This window comes from Takifugu flavidus, chromosome 21 (genome assembly GCF_003711565.1).
Source record: "Takifugu flavidus isolate HTHZ2018 chromosome 21, ASM371156v2, whole genome shotgun sequence".
NCBI classification, from domain to species: Eukaryota; Metazoa; Chordata; class Actinopteri; order Tetraodontiformes; family Tetraodontidae; genus Takifugu; species Takifugu flavidus.
Genome location: NC_079540.1, coordinates 8,758,773 through 8,779,136, shown reverse-complemented (window position 1 = coordinate 8,779,136; position 20,364 = coordinate 8,758,773). Strand labels below are relative to the sequence as shown.

Genomic DNA, 20,364 nt, shown 5'->3' with positions numbered 1-20,364 from the left:
TCTGCTCCAAAATTATAAATCTGCGCTTCACAGTAAGTTGCCCCCCAATTTACACACAAATTCAGTTTAATCTGACTTCGTAGAACCAACTGCAGTGAATCCGACGCACACACTCGAGGTCAGTCTGAGTTACCTTTAATTAGTGTTATACGGTTTTGAGCACAACTGCTCGCAAGGAAGATTTTTGATAAGCATTATGCAAAAAAAAAAACCAACTAAAGTCATCTTCAGTCACGTAAAATAATCATGACGTTCTGATTTTTTTTTTTCTGGTTAAAGAAAAATATGAAAATAGAGTCGACAGTACATTTAGGCACACTATTAACACGTACTGTACACATATGCACACATTATCATGGGTCATAAATACTGGTGTTAAAAATTAAGACGAGCTTTCCTCTATGGTAAAGTGTGCACAGAGTTAAACACCGCCACCTCCTCGGTGTCAAGCCCAGACGGGCTCCAGTTCATGTTCCCCTCTGTGCAAGCAAAAATCAATGCGGGGGGGGGGGGGGCTGAGACTGCAGCAGACTCCATCCGTCCAAGGGGAGCAGCCCCCCTGCAGGTGCTACGGTAAGTGCTCTTTAGCAGTGACTCCACAGGAACATTGAATCACAGGTGGGGGCTCTCCCAGGAGCCTGTCGGACAGGAAGAGGGTCCACAAAAGCAAGCGTCTGTTCACGCTCAACAGAAGATGCACAAATCCAAAAGAAAAGAATCTGCTACTTGTCGGAGGCCCCCTCTGAACTAGCAGTAGCCCGCTGAGCTAAGCATCAGGTGCTGACCCGGTTCCACAGCGCAGTCGTGACCCGGGAGAGTGATCCCGTGTGAGCGGCTGGATGCGAAATATCCCCCGGAGAAACTCAGACTTATAAAACAAGTCTGTAAAATAGACAGTTTTACAACAACGGAATGTCAAGTTGTTGGGATAAAAACACCTGTGGGGAAACTTTCGATGTTTTTCCTTTAAAACTATGAATTGTTTTTTTTTAATACATAATATATAATGTGTGAAAAATGCACATGCGTTAAAGGAAGGAAAAAATATTGCACAAAATGAAAGACGTTTTTCATTAAAAGTGATCGGGGGGGGGTCTAGATTGACCACGTTGATGTTTTAGAGGAGCGAATGGAGCTGTAGTGCGCATCTTGTGGTCACATGCTCGACCTTTTAAGGCTGGATGACGAGCTCGCGCTGACAGTTTCTGACTGGTGTGGGTTGCATCTTTGTGCCAAACAAACACACACACACACACACACACACACACACACTTGCACGAGTGAAACCAAGACTAGAGAGTACATTCTTTGCTCTTGGACAGCCTTCCACTTCAGTCTTTGGTCACTGCCTTCTGCACGGCGTGGAAATGGAGCACAGTAAAGATCAGAGCAGCGAGCTAGCGCACGCACGCACGCACGCACGCACGCACGCACGCACGCGCACGCACGCACGCACGCACGCACGCACGCACGCACGCACGTGGAGGAGCTTTGGTTGTCACAGGTGATGACAGGAGCATTAAAGGAGACTTTTCTTTGAGGGAAGAAATGGGGGAATAATAAAAGAACAAACCATTATGGCTCATGAGAAAGAAAAGAAGCAGACATTAAAAAAAAAAAAAAACACCTTTTCAACTTATATTTGTTCGCTCACATTTTTAAAACGGCGCCTCTTTGGGACCCAGCGCCATGGATACATTTGGTTGCTATAAATAAGCAGACACAAAAAGGTTAGCGAGTTGTTTGAGTGCAGCTGACGGGACCAACAGACGGGAGATGAAGAAGAAGAAGCTGGAGAAGTAAGGCAAGATGTGGGTCTGCGCTATCAGCTCCTGCACTTTAAAACCGGTACAGCATCTAAGGTCTGCCCTCCGGACCAGGAAAAAGCAGCATTTATCGGCCCGGAGTAAAGCTAAAGTAAAACGTCCCAAAAGAGAAGGTGGAAATCAGCTTTGGAGATGGAAACTGCTTAAACTACTAATAAAAGACTGCCACTGTCAGTCTCGGTGCAAATCATTAGTTTCCAGATGTGCGCAGAGTTTGTGTTGTTCATTCTTCAGACGCTGGTCTGATGTAAAGTGTTTTCACTGAAACGGGAGCGTGAGAGGAGCGGCGGGGCAGCACATCCACACCAACACGCATCCCAGCATTCACGCCAAGGACACCCCCCCCCAACTCAAACTCCGGAGTCTGTGCGTGTCTTTTCAGCTCGCGTCCCGCCGCCTCCGTCCTCTCCTGTCACCTCTTGAGCGAGGAGCATTTGATTCTCTGGCCGTATCTGTGGACGCGAGGAGAGCGGGAGTGCAGCTTGACGAACAGCTCGGGGAATTTGTACTGGGGAAACATGGTCTCCAGGAAGCCCTCCAGGAAAACGTAGACCAGGCGGCGGTTCATGGGCTGGTGCTGGAACATGTCGAAGACGCGCAGGATGCCCTTCCTGGTGGTGTCCGCGCCGATGATGTGCTTCAGCTCGTCTGAGGCGCCCGGAGAAACGCAGCGGCGAGGATGAAATGTGGGAGGGAAAAGACGGGAATCACGGCTCGTCCCCATCGGGGGTGGAGAATAAGTGTGGGAATAACGTGCGTACCTGGCATTATGCCCAGGAGGCTGGTCTTGGCAGCCACTCGTGTCCTCATGCGGATGTTTTTGTCCCGACGAGGCGGCGTCTCCGCGAGAATGCCATTGGGCCAGTAGGAGTCCCTGGGAGAGGACAGAGCGCCGCTCAAGCTTCGCCATAATTCTTCCCATTAATCCCAATTACTTGCTAAACAAAGAGAGAAGAAGGGGGGTGGTACCTGAACTTCTTAACATATTCTGCAACTTGTTCTGGTGACGTCAGGTAGTCCACGTGATCCACAATCTTCCTGTAAGAACAGGAAAACAGGGTCAGAATTTCATGGACGTTGGCACATTTATTGATGACCTCAGCAAATTGGGAGCCTGTGATAATATAGAACCAGAGTGTGTCCTCGCCTGTTGATGGTGTCTCCGTATGTGGCCCTGATGAGCTGCTGCAGAAGGTTCTTGATGTTCCGGCGCAGCCACTGGTTCTTCTCCTTGAGGTCGAAGACCTCGTCCATCAGCAGCAGCATCACCCTCAGCGGGATGTTGTCGTCCACCTGCCGACCGGTTCACACACGGAGAGATGCAGCATGTGAAATCAGCCCCACGCGCTCCCGCCCTGACCCGACCGCCCACCACTCACGTTGTCGTCGAGCTGAGCAGAGACGCGGCAGTGCTCGGGGTCGATGTCGGACTTGGGGAGGAGGGGAGGCACCTGGGGAAACGTGCGACAGCAGGTCGGAAAAGACGAGAACCGTGGGTTTACGGCAGCGTGGGCGTGATGCTGCTACCTTAAGTATGGACTGTTTGATGTCCTGGCCCAGCCGCTCCGACATCCGGCCCATGTTGTCAGACACCTTGTTCATGCCCTCGGCCAGACTGTCCGGCAGAGCCTTCACTGCGTTGGACACGTTCCTCATGGAGCTTCTGAGAGGATTTACAAGAGTGTCTATCTGCAGGTGTAGAGGGAGAATACCGGGAATTAGTTTTAGGTGCCACGTGATGTGATTCTAAAGGCAACGGAAATAAACAAACGCTTTAGGAACCTTGCGTGCAAACTCTCCCTTGCCCTTGCTGTAGGCCTTGTTCTCTAAGAAGTCGTAGACGTAAGGAATCAGGGTCGGGCAGGCTTTCACCATCTCTGGGTTTAGCAGCAACTGGAACACACACAACAGTTCCCGACGTGCAGCCACACAAATAGACACGAGGAAATGAAGCCACACGTGAACCGACCTGAAGGTACGCGTTGAGGTCTTTTTTTCTCTTCTCCAAGAAATCTCTGTCCATGTTGTTGAAGGTCTTTTTTCCTGGCAGCTTAAGGATGGAGGCCAGATTCTCGAACTAAAAAGGTCAGTTCGGATCAGGAGTTACGGGGGTGCAAACGGAGGCCGTGCCGACGCGCGAGGAGCTGCTGGTACCTGTTCGGTGATCCTCATATGGAAGTCGTGGAAGTCGGAGTACCGGCGATAGGTCTTCCAGCACTCTTCACTGCCGTCCTGGTTGCGTCTGTACACGGTGATGGCGTACAGCGCGTAGGTCTTGCCGTGGTCGTTGCACACCCCTGCAGCACCCCAGAATCCCGGGAGACAAGCGTCAGCTACCGGCACCCCAGCGTTACACCCAAAAACGGATGGGAATGAAGGACGTACGAACGGGGAGTCGGATGAAATCGGAAAAAAGGTAGAAAAGGGAGGAAAACAGAAAGGTATGTGCATGTTGAAAGTGCAAAAGGAGGAAGAACAACCAAAATAAAGAATGCGGAGCAGAAAATCATCCAGAGATGGTAGAAGAAAGTAGGAAGAACTGAAAACCAGTAAAGCTGACAGAGACCATGAATGGAGGAGGTGAAACGGTGAAAGGAAATGTATGAAGGGAGGGACAACCCCGACATCCAGGCACAACCACATCCACACCAAGGTCCAAGAGCTAAAGCTCTAAAATCCATCCGTATTCGGACCCACAGCAGAACGTTTGCGTGAGCATACCTGTGTCTGAGATGAAGGCGTGTATGTGCATAGATTCATCGTGGCAGGAGTTGGACAGGTCATCTAAAGACTGAAACAGCAGATAAATTCAGGGCACCTTCTTAATGACCCGACTCTACATCAGCCTCCTGCACTTCTACATTACAGTTCTCTTCAATCTTACTGAGATTTTACACAGAAAGCAGAGTACAAAGTCAGACTGGGACTCACTAGGCTTATGCTTCCCGTTGGGGAGCCATTGAAAGATTCTCCCTCGCCATCGTCGGATCCCCGATAGCTGGGCTCTTTCAACATGTCCAACTCCGCCAGCATGCGGACGTAGAGGGGACTCTGCTTGAAGGACGGGTAGTAGCGTTCATCGTGTAGCATCAAGTCATACACCTGCAGTTACAAGTGTAGGCAGGCAGGAGTTAAGGCATCAGGAGGGAATAAGACAGATACTCCATTGTTTCGGAGAGTCACAACGCTGGCAGAAGGAAACTTACATTTCTCTGGATTTCATCAAATATCTCTGGAGTGGGATCATCCTTCTGTAGTTTGTCTCCTAGTTTTATGACTGACTCCTGGTCCACCTGCACTCTGGGTGACGCCTGGACGATCACGGAGAGGAACAGACAGATTTGTGTTGTGCCGTCATGCAACCACCAGAGGGCGGGCGAGTTTTGTTTATAAAACCAACTAAATTATGACAGATGAAACCGAAATGAGGTGTTGATAAGTGTCCTACCTTGTCAGAGAGGTATTGTTCATAGACACCGAGTGCAGCGGCCTTCAGTAGCCCCTTGGTGGCACTGGGATGCTTCTTGCCATCTTTCTGCCAGACCTGCATGGCCTCCAACTGCTGCTGTGCCGTCACCCTGTAGCCTTCCACAGTGAGCCAGAAGAACAGCTCTGCCTGGGCCCCCGCCGACTGCATGAAGTCTGCAAAAAGGAGCAAAACGCTCGTCAACGCAGGTCTTTTCCAGCAGCTGCAATTCGACATATACGTGTGACCTTGTAGCCGAAATTGCACTTCCCAGTTTACACCATTTAACATGAAATAGCTCAATAAATGACAGTATAACCAGATATGCTGCTAAGTCTGTTGACTTTGCTGTTTCCACCAAAGTTTTCATGCAAACAGGCACAAAGGTAATCCTGTAACATGTGATCATTCTCTAATGGAGTCACATGAGGCTGTTCAAACGAACAGAGGTTCAGATTCTAATTCTAGATGAAGCGAAGAAGTCATGGATTACACAGCATAAGGCAAATGTTAAGGATTAAAGCCGTCAGTCGTCTTCGGAGATGTTTGGCGTCCGCGGTGTACACGATGCTTATGGGAACTTACCCATGAAAAACTGCAGCGCTATGTTGTGCACGAGGATGTGGTCCAGAGGGATCACGCACAGCTTGCCAAAGCTTGCTGCCAGCTTTAAGGCGTCCACCTCCTACACAAGACAGCAAAAGTCAGTCTGAAGGGCAGAAAACCTGATGCAGTAGTTAAAAAAGAGAAACATTCTGGTTGATACTGGGGGGTTTTATAGTCCGATAAAGCTTTCTGACTGGATGCAGCAGCACGAGCGCCGCACCGCCGCCCTTTGTTTTGTTTTTTACCTTGCCAGACTTCAGTCTCTGGATCCTGGTCTCACACACCTTCTTCACAAACAGAAGACTGTTTATCTGGTTCTTGATGACATTGATGTCTAAAGGACAGAGAAACAAAGACAACACGGGAGGAGAGGAGAGCAAAGTTTAACGTTTACACTTTGAGCCTCCCGTCTGGCGCGGGACAGGACGGCCAAAGTCCCCACCGTCTCCGGCTGTGTCCAAGGAGCGCAGATACTGCAGCTCCTCCGCCACTTTGTCCTTGACGGCTTCTAGCTCCGCAGGCTTGTCTGTCAGTTTGAGGATGTTCATGAAGGCTTCGTAGTTACAGCTGGAGTCGCGAATCTGTATAAAAGGATCCGCACGAGTCAAACGGCAACGTTTATTCAGGTCTCACTGGCAGCGCGGGCGCCAACACCCACCATCCAGATGACAAACTGGTTAATGTAGTCTGGGTCGCTCAGCTGATTGATGAGAGGAAGCAGCACGCCACACGCCAGCACCTCCTGAAGGACAACGCAGAGCATCTTCAGACATCCTGCTCACATTTACTGAAAATCAACCTGCAGCAGCTGCTTTTATCCTCTGAAAACTGTCCAGGCAGAGACACTTGACAACCAGGGGATAACAGTCCCAGAAATACCCCAGTCGCATTAAAAAGTAGCTAAGACCTTAATGATTTGGCCTTAATTGCTTTTTAAACCCACTGGCCACAGTTCTTAACCTTATTTTAAGCATCAAAACAGTTGTTTTAGATGTGGTATTTTTGCTTAAACATCCTGAAGATGACAACAATCGACGCTTCCTGCACTCACCCTCAGAAAGTATCTCATGTTCTTGTTGTGGAAATCTCCAGGAGGTAGTAACAGATACAGAAGCAGCTCGCACAAGTCACGGAGAAAGCCTGACACACACCCAACACACGTTTTACCATCACAGTTGTGACAGAGGGCTTTCATGACAGTGTGAAGAGCACAGCCGACACATGGCAGACGTGTGCTTACCTTCCTCATCCTTACGTGAAACGCACACCACGTCGCGGCAAATCTTCCTCTCCATTTCCACCTCGGCCTCGAAGAACGAGTCCACCAGCTCCTCTGTGATGTCCCCTGCTCAGAAAACGTCACATCTCTTACCGACAGCAACCAAAATTGGTCGGATGCTCGTCAGATACTCCTAATCATCTATCATTCTGTCGGTTAGCGAAGGTCAGAGGTCACCCTTGGCTTACTTTGCTTGTCCTCTCGGTCTGCAAGGCGATCTTGGGCTTTTCTGAACACCCGTAAATGAGTGGCAAAGTCGTCAACCAGGCGAGTGGTGAAGTAAGGCTGCCAGTCCACCTCTTTGGACCTTTTGCCCGATAAATTGCACAACAAAATGAAAAACGAATTCAGCGCGGAGCATAAACGCGTGCACGCGTGTGGTACCTCGTGCAGAACTGGACGAGGGCGTTCTGCAGCGTCTGTCTGATCTCCAGTAAAAAAGATTCATCCTCACTGAGAGTGTAGTACCAGTACTGTATGTAGTCTCTCAGAGCAAACTGGATCACCTGCAGACAAGGAAACAAAGAATGTCTTTGAGGGCTTTGATGTTAACGATGCATCGGGATCTGCTGGAAGAGCTGCGCAGATATAGGATTTGCCGTGAGAGATTTGGCTTCTGGTGATACAGGTTTACATGATGTCACGTTGCGCAGAGTCTCAAGGTCCACAGCCGGCGGAAATGATTAGCGAGCATTTCCCAGTGAGGAAGAGAGAGCGGGAGCACAGCAGCTGAGCAACCAGTCACCTGACCGTCACAAACTGCTGCGGCGGCACTAAACTTTGACAGATTTTATGAGCGTCAACAGGCCGAAATCAACAGTTCCACTGTGTTGTAACCACAGGCCACAGGCTACAGGTTTCCTCTTGTTTGTGGTCTCGTCGAGCAGCATTTCAACAGTATTTTCCTCTTGCTTCAGCCGCAAAAGCTTCGGCGCGGTGCGTTTTAGCGTTGGCGGGATAAACTTCATGTTTTACGAGATTCAGCACATAGAAAATTATTCGGCTTCTGTTTCCAGACGCATAAATATGCTTCGTCATGATCGTTTTCACAAAGGAACCGTTTAGATGCGACTGTGCGGGAGCAGACGCAGCTACTCTTGGACTTGACAGGATAGCGTGCAAATAATTCATGTGTCCTCCTAAAACGAGCTGTAACTTTAGCAGCTGCTTGGTCACTAATGCTCTCATCCATGAAGAGACAAGGTTTCACCATGCTGTGATAAGGAAGGAAACATTTGTATGTCTTACACCCACGAAGAAGCATTATAAAGCTCACTTTTACAGGAAATGAACGCTACAACTGGTGTCGCCTTAACGATCTCGACGGACAGCTATGACAAAAGCAGTCCTGCACGGAGACACACCAACCTGCTGGAGTGGTTCATCGATGAAACTGGAGCCGGTGAGTCTCCTGTCAATCTTTATAGGCTTCATCTCCAGCTTCATCTCATCCAACGTCTGAAACAAAACGTCAAAGGTGAGCGAAGCGGAACGCAGTTACGCAGCAAAGGCGCTCGGTTCGTTTGTTGTTGTGGGGAAGGTCGAGCTGCTTTGTTGAGCCCGTCTTTACCTTCAGTATACCAATTTGTGTGGGGGGCAGGTAAGACTGCTCGCACTGCTCCAGTTGCTTCTCTGAATTGATCTTTCCATAGAGCAGAGTGACAGCAAAGCCCCTTGGGAGACAGAACAGAGTGAGACAACAGTTGCACACGGACCCGCCCGGCTGTGATGAACTTCTGCTCACCCTCCAATGAAGCAGAAGATATAAAAGGCCAGGTAGAAAATGGCAAAGGGTCCAAAGGTGACAAGGAAGAGCACGACTCCAAGACCCCCCCATCCCCAGATGGACAGACTGGCCTGAAACACAAACACAGACACGTGAGTTCCTTTGTGCACTTCAAACAGGTTTTTAAGAAACGTTCAACGTCCGGGCACGATGGTCACGTGCACTAACAAGCCAGACTTCCTCTAGAACGCCGTCATTGTTTAATCTTCCGTCTTGTGCGTAACAGATAAAGCCTGTGTGGCCACATGCCTCTGCGTGTGCCTTCTCATCTGTCACATTCTGTCTCTTTCCTGTTATTGTCACTGCAGGAAACCGAGCTTTGGCTCCCAGCTCGCAGCGCCGCCTCCAGGTCTTCACACCAGCCGCGAACCCTCTACAGATGTGGGGTTTCTGCCTCGTGGGAGACGAGCTCAACATTCACCAGCTCTAAAATCCACCCAGACGCGCGTATGGAAGTGCAAACCGGATTATCGGTTCCCGTGTTGGGCTATCACGTGGAAAAATCTGATCGCAGCATGATGTTATGGGGAAAACAGCTTCATAACTACGACCAAAGCCCGACGTGAAAAGCTGCTTTCTGCAGATAGGCGCTAAGTGTCCGACTGCGGAGTCATCGGACAGATTTGGCAACAGGAACGGTGACGATCAGCAGTACTGATCTCTGCTGCCAAGCATCTGCACGAGGGTTCCTTAGATAAGCAGTTCCGCTGATGAGACGTCGCTGCTCGTCACAGTCACAGTGGATCCGCGAACCTGACAGACTGGCGGAGCAACTGTGGAGCGGCTGGAGTTCACCTCAGAATGTACGGGAGCGTCGTGCCCCGGAGCCGAGCTGCCGTGAACCGGTGTTAAAGGAGCAAAATCTCAAAGAGATTTTAACCTGGCCTGGAAACAAGCAACAGCCTTGGCCAGGAACAGGGATAAACCATCTCATCGCTGTCTTAAACTCCTGTTCACCTGCGTGGAGGAATCACACTTTAACTGGTTTTGTCTAAAACGACATCCCAAAATAACCTAGAGGTTGGCCCGAGGGCCTGTGGCAGCTGCCGTGCCGGCCTCGTGACTATCACCACGGTTTCCTCCCCTCTATTAAACTGTATCAATGCATTCCCACCATTTCACCCTGTCGTCCAGAGGGGGGCTTCAATGGAAAAGATTTTTTTTTTTGCCTTGTTTTCATCATCGTTTGTCCCCCAGTAAAGATGAAAACATCGAGTTCAGAGGAAAGGAAACGGTGGTGAAACCTTCCCGTCCGAGCCCTGGATCCGGTTCTCCCTGCGACATTCCCGAATGCATCCGTGCAGATGTGTGACGTGCGAGTGCGCTCCAGATGGGAAGCGCGAGCGCTGTCCTCTGATAAACAGAGAACACAGGGAACGCTCTTGAGTCATCACAGCTTACACAGGGTTTTAAAACACAAACCATCTGTCCTGGTGATTAACACCAAAGCTTATCTGGAAGGTCCACGTCTCAACGTCTCGGTAACAGTCACATGGACACACGAGTGTTTGGGCTCTAACCGATCACCTTGGCAGGATACCTATATAGCTGTGAGCTGGTGGGCGTGGTTTTGGTTTATACTGGTTAATCTGGTCACGTCATAATTTACAGGGACGCTGTTGTTGGCTGACATGTTGCTGAAGGTGAACTATGACTCCATTATCTTAATCCGCACTCACCGTTGTGCGTGGCTCCACCTGACCTTGCCCTCTTTTGCTGCCTTCTTCCAAACACTAGACCTACAAGCAGCAACTTCAAGTGCACAAACTCTGAAGACGAAGTAGAGGAAACACATTCAGACACACGGCTACCGACGTTCAGTTGGACAGAACTGAAACCGAAGTTTCTGGCACCACCTGAACATGAACTGCACATCGACAAAAGACAGCCAGACAAATGCGAGAAGAGCTGCTTAAGGGCGTGCAGTTATTTTTGTTCCCCGTGCACAAGTGCTTAGCTGCATCCCTGATCAGTCCAGCTATATCAGGCTATAAGTTCACTCAGCCTGTTAAAGCGCTACTGTGGGAGAATCCTGCTTAAAGACTGGGAGGAAGTGAAAGTAACTGATGATACTGATCTAATCCAGCAGGACCACCACAGGAAAAAGAGCTGTATTTAAATGTGCAAACTAGACGCTGATAAAAACTGATTAGAGATGAGGAGATAGATCTTCTGATTCATAAGTCTGATTAAATATTAATACTGTGTCTGAATCAGTGTCAGATAAATAGAGAAAAGCCACAAATAATCGAAACAATTAGCGCTGCTGCTGCAGAAAAGTGGCCAAAACTAGCTGCCTGCTAAGTTAAACCATGCGCTGCAGTCGCCCACTGACCAGCATCTTTAACCCGTTTAACATTATGTTATATATTAAATGGAAAACTGCTGATATAATGTCAGGGTAGTTTATATTATCAGCTCTAAAACGGTAAAACAGCACGGCTAATGACTCAGGAATCCCACTAGTGTTCAAGGCCTGTCAGGCGTGCAACAAAACAGATAATTTAATGCTGACGCAGTGATTATGAATACTCAGCGGCTGATTATTGTGATACATTCTGACTCAATAGATGGAAACAAGCACACCTCACGTTGCTCGGAAGTACTCGCCTTGGAGGCTAAATGGCAGCTGCTACAGCTGCAGGGCTAAAAGCAATATTTGACTCGTGGAGCCTGTAGAACACCACGGACAACACCGTCATATGGGCGACTTCAGGTGTGAGGGGATCCAATAAACCACACGCCCTCCGGCTCATCAGCACATCTGCAACACCACTAGCAGTTGCTGATCTAATCTAAATACCACAGTATTAGAATTTCACACTTGGCATGACTATAAAATCATACATCATTTGTAGCTAACACACATTTCTGGCCGACAGAGTCCCCGTCTCCAAACGCGTTTGCAACCTTTGTTTGTTTTGGACGGGGATGAAGCGGACTGAAAAGGTACTGGATGAGTATGGCGAGCTTAATGTCCACCAAGCTTTGATTAAGACACCTTAATAGGATTTCAGTCCTGATGAAGAGCACCAAGTCATCTGAGGAAGAACACTATGCCTTCAACAACACCACCCCCCCCAACAGAGCTCAAAGGTGTGTTCATGGAGTCCATCAGGTCGACACAAGTGATTTGCTCCAAGGATTTAATCTTAATCGCACAGAACAAATGTCCCTGTCTAAATAAAACCAGACTTGATTAGGTCATCATCTCTGATGGTACATCAACACTAATCAAACGGCTGATTGGCGAAGCAACCCACACAGAAGCAATGCCAGTACGAGGTAATTACGTGTTAACAACCACAAGAGAACAGAATAGATTGCAAAGCGATTCCAAGCCGCAGTTTAACCTCTGCATGTGGGGCAGGATCATCTGCAGCTGAGGGGTCAGCGTCGGAAGCTGGCCTGTCTGCTCATGTCATGATTAATGGAGCTGCAGAAAGTTGCCTAACTAGCATGCACATAGACGCCTGCATCATGGGAGAACTGGGACAAATCGTTATGCATCTCTCTCACACATTTCTATACCAGTGACTATAAATTGGGACGCATTTTCTCCCTGTTCAAGTTACCAGCAACACATATTCGTCCATACCATTAAAATGTAGCCTCTCCACACCTTCACGAAGCTAACGCCCATATCACCTGGATCTATAAGGGCTTTAAAACTGTGGTTTGTCGCTGTCGTTTCGCCACATTAGATCGGCGCATACACCCTTTGCTGTGTCCAGCCACGTCTTGCATCGCGTAAATGCGTACACGTCCCCGCACACAGCCATTTACCGGAGCGTGATTCCGGGCTGGCTGCCACCAACGACGCACGGGCTTTTCCATGAATCACGGCGGCTCTGTGGCGTCCTCGTCCCTGTCAGAGTGTTTACCTGCGGGAGCAGCGCTGGGGCGCTAGCCGCTACAAGCTAACTAGCCGCTATCACCGGGAAACACACAAAACGTGGCGCTACGACGCCGACTCACCTCTGCAAACATCGTCTAAAAGGCTGTGCATGCAGTGGCTCCGCTTAACACCGACATATTTAAACATGCCAGGAGGGGGTAACTGCGGCGGTTAAAAGCGGTCGTGTTTCCAATCTCCGTGCTCGGCTCGGTGAGTCGCCATATTAGCGAGGATTGAGCCCCGTCTGGGCTGCTGAGGGGCGGCGCGCTCTGATTGGCTGGCGCCGGGTGACGTCACCGCCCCGTGACTGATTGACGGGTGAGGCCGAGATCGTGATGGACGCGTGTGTTCGGACAATTCTTCCTTTATTTTGGCTTTATTTTGGCTTTATTTTTTAATAAACTGTCCCACTACACGCCTTTAAAGCCGTGTGCATTTCCATTGCCTTGGCCCGTGTTGATCCGAGCACTTTTAAAAATATAGCCGCGTATATTATATATATTTAATTCATACCTATACGTAGTATTTTTTTTTTTTTTAAATGTTTCCATATTCACTGCAATCGAGCAACTTGGATGAAAAACATATATAAACATAATCCGATAACACCGGACAGGGCTTTGCAAAATATTTGATGAGTTGACATTGAATCAAATTCTACGTTCATTAGGGGGGAAACTGCAGTGTCCAGTTTAGATTTATTTAAACAGCTCATACTCACATTATAATCTATTATTCTATCGTGGTGCTCTCTCTAAACAATGGTGAGCCCTTTGTACGAGGAAAAACCGGTCGGTTCACATGGGTGATAGTCAAACTTAGAACAACAGCATGATTCATGGCACCATTGAGACATTAACCGACAGCGAGCTTTGTGTTTGTTGGAAGTTAAAAAGTATTTGAAAAAGATTATTAGCCAGAGGTCACCGTGTTTGTCTGGTTTAGGACACCCGGTGGAACGCTGAGTGAGTTCCTGGGACCTTAAGTGTGGAGCTACTAACCACAGAAGAACCCTTGTTAGTTTTCTGTACCTTTACGCATATATTGCCATCTTTTTACTTTCTGTCGGTAACAGGTTACACAGCCCTTCTGAGCAACCATTCAGTATGTTGTTTTGTATTTATTTGAAAGAATCTGGGCGTGTTTGAAGTTTAAATGTTTTTTTTAAGTTAAACATAGAGTTAGTGAACCTGTTTCGCAAGTTATGACATTAAAATAATCCCAGCTAATAAATAAATGCATCCATACGTGTGTGTGTGTGTGTGTGTGTGAGTGTGTGTGTGTGTTTGAAGCCTTCGTTTTGGTTCTTGTCTTAAGCTGCAGTTTAATTTCTTTGCCACTAGATGTCAGTAGCGACTCACCACAAACTCCTATTGGTTATTGTTGACGACAGTTTTAATTACAGTAATTATTATTATTGTTGTTGTTATACATCCAAAGGCACACAATACCTGCAATTTTAAGACCAATGTGTAGCCTATTGATGAAAAAATGATGGCGACAGTGTATAAAAAGTAGACACCATCGATGTGGTTTAGAAGCGATGAGTCTGGAGCTCCAGAAAGCTGCGGTTTGATTTTCCTCAGAATATTATTTTTATTGAGAAAAACAAATTAATCCACATTGTTATTTACAAGATCTTAGAAGGAAAGAACTTGGAAAAACGCTGAAATTTAAGTTGATCCTAAATGGCAACAGTGAGGACTTTGTGTTATGTTGTTGTTTTTTCCCCCACAAATACACATATTAGCCACGGTTATATAACTGATAATTAAAACACCACTTCTAGTGTTTCTGTTCCTTGGTTGGTTTCTTGGATTTGCTTCAACTGAAATAAATTGTCAACCCATCTCCATTTTGGTAAAGGATTTGCTGATTTATCCAAACTCTTTTGACCCGAGACACCAAGAACTGGCCTGGAGGAGGACGACCTTTGTGTCATAGTTCAGAGGTCAAAAGGTGGAATGCAACGCCGCACAGTAATTTCCTGATGAGGAAAATGCACGTTAGTAGATGCTTCGGTTTAATATTGTTTTGAAATGCAACAACATAATAATTTTATGGCCTTTATTTTTGGACGCCTTGAGAAATTCTTCAAGCTGGAAAGAACAATCATGAACGAGCGCCCTTAAAATAAGACATCTAACAAAAGGCAGATATATATTTATATATGTAAAATAATGTTTTTTGTGGCGCAGCAGTAGCAGGATACACTTTAAGGACATATCAATCAGTCACTGCTGACGTGGTGGGTCAACATTTGTGTCATAATTCAATCAAGCGCGTGGAAATAGCTCCACGTTGGTGTTTTCCTCCCTGTCAACAGAAGCAACGTGACGATTGATCAACATGTCTGAGATAATGAAGCGTCGCCACGGATGCTTGGTCGCATCTTTGGGTGCGCGGCCGCGCTGTTGGCACGGTGACAGGGGGAAGACTGGGGTGACGCTGGCTAAATGTTTGCAGATGAGGGCTCCTAATATCTAATCACCCTGGTCACCGGGGTCAGCAGGCCAAGCTGGTGGGCCAAGCAGCCCAGGGCACTGTGGGTATTATAGGAGTAAGATGTTTACTCCAGAATCAACCCATTTATACGTATGTGCACGTGTGCGTAGGTATGAATGCGCGTCTCTGTGTCCCCGGTTGTCCTTTTGCCAACTCGCCCGAGGGTAAACGGACGCTGCGTTTAACACAACCAGATCTGACCCGACCTGCTGGTGATGGACACGGTCCTGCTGGAGGAGGACGGACGCACGTGGTCGGGTGCTGAGCGGCGTCACGCGGGCACGATATGCCTCGGATTTCTTTACTGCCCTTGTGGGGAGCGTATATCTCGCTATGTAAGATTAGCCTGGATCGCGGGCCGCCGACTCCACCGCAGAGGCGCAGGAAGCCGGGCCTTTTAGAGGTGATGGGAAGGAAAATGACTTTCATTCTCAGACTTACTTACAGTCAAACCCGCTAAGACTCTTCAACATTTAAGCACTGTATTCTTCCGCTGAGCAACATCCGTCCTGCTGAGGTTTTTAGGGAACTAGAATCACCTGCTGGGAGTCACCTGTGGCCTGTGTTAAGCTGTGATGCATCCTACATTCATGCATAACAGATATTGACCGTTAAACCACTTCAGTCCATTTGTACTTGTGCATCAGAGACGTTTATTAGCTAATATTGCATTGCTTTCGAGTTTTGGGTGCCTATTTTTTATTTCATTAATCCGCACAAGTGTTTTAGTCTCTCTCGACCTCTTGACCTTTGGATTCATACAGTAATGTGAAGCAGTCGTGCAGTGATAAGGAAGATCTGTGTTGTGCTTTTCAAAACAGTTCAAATAAACCTGCTTTTCATCCGTTTAGGAAATTCCACAAAAGCGTTGTGGGGATACTGTGGGCAGGAATACCGCAGGCCTTGAGGGAACACCACAGGAGAATATTTCCCGGAATTTTGGGGCCTGTGCAGCCACAACGGCAGCTCGTTTAGGGTCTGAATGCGGCTCAGTCTGAGATAACACAGGTAGTCCAGCTTTCTGTCTCCGTGACCGTTCGTCTCTGGGGAGCCGAAGGGAAAACAATAAATGACGAGGAGGAGACAAGCAGGGTGTAGAGCTGGGGAGGGAAAATATAGAGGAGAGGAGGAAAGGTGCTTTTTTTTAATGGTGAATAATTTGTCTGCCTAGACAAGATGCTGTGCAGGACCACTTCCTGTGGCTCAGGTTTCACCGTGCGTGAGCGTAAATGTGCTGGGGGAGGGCCCACTTCCTGCGTCGTATTCTCTTGGGGGCCTTTAGATTAGTGGCAAAGTTGGAAAAACGTGGATAAATCCAAACTTTTTGAGGAAATACACTGATGAGTGATTATTGGTATTAGTGTAGCAATCGTATGAATTGGCTTGGGGAAACAACGTTATCACACACTCATGACCATGATGCTAGTGCTAGCTTTTAAATGACCAATGTAAAATAAATGAATGGCACTTTTGGGGGGGGGGGGGGTTCCCCTGTGAGTAATGACTCTCCCTTATTTTCATTTTCCGCCCCACATCTCTGTGCATGATGCTTGTAGGATTGTCCATGCAGGTGTGAGCTGCCCTTCTGGCCCATTTTAAGCTTAACTACCTCGCTGAGACTTTATGACTCCTGTCCCACTTTATTATTGAGCCGATGTGGAGCATTTTTCCTCCAACGACCTTGTTTATCTTAAAGCCGCAGCTTGTTTTACAGCCAAACTCCCTCCGTTTTTCTTAATGTCCTCGCTGCCTTCATTGATGTATTTTTCTTTTCTTTACTGTGTGTGTGTGTGTGTGTGTGTGTGTGTGTGTGTGTGTGTGTGTGTGTGTGTGTGTGTGTGTGTGTGTGTGTGTTTCGAGCTAGGCTCTGGTCTAAGGTTTCTGTGGTTGCAGGTAGCGGACCTGTTCACTTAAATACTGTACCTCTAATTCACTCCAGATGATCTAACTATTTATAACTACCACATCATTTCTCTCTCTCTCTCTTACACACACACACACACACACACGCACACACACACACACTCACACACTCACACACACACACACACACACACACACACACACACACCCTTCGTCTTTCTTGTTGCATTTAAATGTGCTTTGAGTGTCAGCAAAGCCTGTCTATGCTTTTCATAATAGGTGATCTTTTTGGGCCAGTGAGGCTGCAGGACTGTGGAATTATGGGACATTTATGCCCATTTAAAAGGACCAAAAACACCGTGAGAATGGTTAATATGGCCCTAAATGCCAAGCTTATAAAATCACTCAAGCAACACCTTTTTAAAAGCGAGAGGGAGGGAGAGAAAGCAAATGAAATGTTGTAATCTCAGAATTTTGCAATGTCAAAAAACAGACACACTAATTCCGAGCACAGTTGGGGAAAAAAAATCCTGGCTAGCGTTTATCACTACATCAGCAAGACGATGTTTTCTTACAGTCCCGACATCTTTGGCTTGGTCTCGACAGCGTTCCCCCCCATCAGATTTTTCTAGCCCAATGACAATCTCCTCTGCTGCAGAGAACTTTGGCGTGTAGCAGCGTGCACAGCACATAGTGAGGCACGATGAGTGTTATTGTATTTGTAAGTGGAGATAAACAAAGGGAGGGGGGAGGGGGGGTTAAATGAGGGGGTGGAAATGAGAGAGAGGACATATTAAAGGAGGGATGAAGAGCAGGGGGATTTGGGGATGGAAATTAGTAGAAGGAGAGAGGTGGAGAGACACAGCCCAACCACCTCAAAGTAAAAAAAATATTGAGATTGAGGAGAGAGACCACCCTACAATAAACACCGTGGTGAAGGCTGCTGATTTCAACCTCTCCGTCTCTCCCAGAACAGGTCCCTCTAGACCAGCGCCGAGGCTGGAATCGCTCCTACTGCCAAGTCATCTCTCATTAGTGTCAGGGTGTGTGTGTGTGTGTGTGTGTGTGTGTGCTCATACTCATAACAGGGGCCCTCTAAACTATGGCTGCACTTTGGTTATTCAACATAGTAAAACTTAAAAACTTTACATAATCCAGAAGGATGATGTGTATGTGTGTGTGTGTGTGTGGTGTGTGTGTGTGTTTTTTGTACATAGTGAGTACCAAAATCCTTATTCTACTAGCAAAGTTAGGACATTTTTGGGAAGTGAGGACATTTTGGCCGGTCCTCACAACTTTGATCGACTGTTTGAGAGTTAAGAGGCGGTTTTGAGGTTGAGCTTAGATTTGGGTTGAGGTTGGAGTTCGCTGGGTCCTGCATTATGCCTATGAAAGTCCTCACAAAGTAAGAAATACAAGGAAGTTCGTTTGTATTGGTGTCCCCTTACCTGGGGATTGCATGCCACAGGTCACAACTTTATTATTGAATTTCAGGGTGGGGAGTTTTGGTTTCAGGTTATATCAATGAGATGGCCTCACAACGATAGTTACACGGTTCCGTGTGTGTTTGAGCATCATAATGATTGAAAGCCAAACCTGCATCTTTGCTGTGAATGGACCTTTGTTGGGTGCAAAATGCTACTTTTTGTTACAACTGTGTGACCTTATCAGTACCCGATCTATGTCTCATACCAGTCTAAGTCCCCAAGGTCGCTCATTTTTAATCTAGAATTTGACATTCAAACAGCTACAATCCAATAAAGGCACTTTGTATAAGTTTGAAGTAAATTAAGTTAGGAGAAAGACCCTATGTGCTTAAATGAGCCGATGCTGCTCTTTCATAAAGCGCGTATGTTTATGTACGTTGAGCGGTGGTCACTGTGATACTGTCTGGTATGTGGAGAGTTATAAGCAACTTGCGCTTAACTCAATCTGCAAGATAAACAGCCCCAGGGCAGGAGCGGCTCATATAAGGTTGCTTCCTTCTTCCCGCCCCCGTTTTCTTCCTCCGTTTCTCGTTTGTTTATCATCCTGCTCTTTCTCAAACTCACCCTTCCAATCAGCTCTTTGCTCTGTCCTCCCTCTCCTCCACAGCTCGGACTCTATCTCCACTCCCCCGCCCATTCATCTCCAGGATATTACTGACCTGACTGGGCACTTTGTGGTGATCGATGCGGTGGCTCGTGGTCCAGCTGGGGGTCGCCGTCATCTGGGGACAAGGTCAGCACCGACAGGTCAAAGGTTGGGTTTGGGAGTGACGGGTGTCGTTGGCACCATCCTCAGGGAACGTGCATGTGTAGGAGTCCTCATATCAGTCCTTATATCACTTGGCCAGTTTTTGCCCGGACTTCCTCCCTGTCGCTCTGTCACCCTTCTCCTTCCTGCTGTAACAAAGCCCCCGTCTGTGTAGACTTAAGATTCTCTTTCAACTGACTTGCCAAGCTGCCAAATGCTCCCTGCTTTATTTGGATTTAAGCACCGCAGCGTTTGGAGCCGGAAGATGCGGCCAAACGCCGCAAAGAGATGACGGGAGGAACGAGTGGAGATGTCCCATAGATTTAGAGAAAAAAAATATTTCTATTGCCTTCTTAAGTTGCCCAAGTTGGTCTTCGAGAAGCTAAAATGAGTCGGGATCTAATGATTTCTTCAGAGCTCCACAGAAGGAAAGTCAAATGTGAGTCAAATGTGTAGTTAATGAGGTTAAATAAAATATTTGACAAAAAAGACATTCGGAAAATGCAGAAAAGTAACGGTCCGGGAGCTGGACCTTGAGGCGCACCATGATCAAAAGTGGAGCAAATACTGGTGATATAGGTGTGCTGCAATTTCAATGTTTAAGAAGTGCTGTTTCAAGTCCTCGCCTCTTTAAAATAAAGGCTGAACTTCAGAAAAAAAGAAGCAACAGCCGTCCAGTAATCACTGACTTTCATTTGCTCTGCAGATGCGCACTAATAATTAGCATCAACCTCTGACTCCTGCACACCATCACTTTGTAATTAAGCAGGAAAAGGCAGGACGACCTGCAGTTACCTTCCTATACAGCATGATAGGAGGTGAAGGTTATTTCTAATCGTTACCCTGTCTTGACTCGTCACATCCATTAGCTTAAATGCAAAGTTTCAACTGAGCAGTTTC

General features: G+C 47.5%; 1 protein-coding gene across 2 annotated transcripts; it reads right to left on the bottom strand.

The window, feature by feature from the left end:
- Positions 1 to 119: 119 nt before the first annotated feature.
- snx13 (sorting nexin 13) lies at positions 120 to 13,109 on the bottom strand. Of its 2 annotated transcripts, none has more exons than XM_057021273.1 (25): positions 12,942 to 13,109; positions 8,922 to 9,034; positions 8,748 to 8,850; positions 8,546 to 8,635; positions 7,562 to 7,683; positions 7,366 to 7,484; positions 7,139 to 7,243; positions 6,950 to 7,038; positions 6,557 to 6,640; positions 6,341 to 6,479; positions 6,144 to 6,232; positions 5,878 to 5,977; positions 5,275 to 5,468; positions 5,033 to 5,137; positions 4,758 to 4,928; positions 4,548 to 4,617; positions 3,981 to 4,123; positions 3,796 to 3,903; positions 3,609 to 3,719; positions 3,354 to 3,515; positions 3,206 to 3,277; positions 2,974 to 3,119; positions 2,796 to 2,864; positions 2,588 to 2,700; positions 120 to 2,474 (listed from the first exon to the last, which is right to left on the bottom strand). In XM_057021273.1, exons 1-25 carry the CDS (start codon positions 12,951 to 12,953, stop codon positions 2,239 to 2,241), a joined length of 2,865 nt encoding a protein of 954 aa, XP_056877253.1. In that variant the 5' UTR covers positions 12,954 to 13,109; the 3' UTR covers positions 120 to 2,238. The 2 variants fall into 2 exon arrangements, with proteins under 2 accessions (XP_056877253.1, XP_056877252.1); XM_057021272.1 differs by lacking the exon at positions 12,942 to 13,109 and adding an exon at positions 12,750 to 12,916.
- Positions 13,110 to 20,364: the final 7,255 nt, after the last annotated feature.

Excerpts from the sequence above, each read along its gene's own strand:
- snx13 (XM_057021272.1), bottom strand. The coding sequence starts at position 12,800 with ATGGAAAAGCCCGTGCGTCGTTGGTGGCAGCCAGCCCGGAATCACGCT. Across the intron at positions 7,485-7,561 it reads CTCGTCCAGTTCTGCACGAG|GTCCAAAGAGGTGGACTGGC; the intron begins GTACCACACGCG and ends ATCGGGCAAAAG. Across the intron at positions 4,124-4,547 it reads CGCCTTCATCTCAGACACAG|GGGTGTGCAACGACCACGGC; the intron begins GTATGCTCACGC and ends GGGGTGCTGCAG.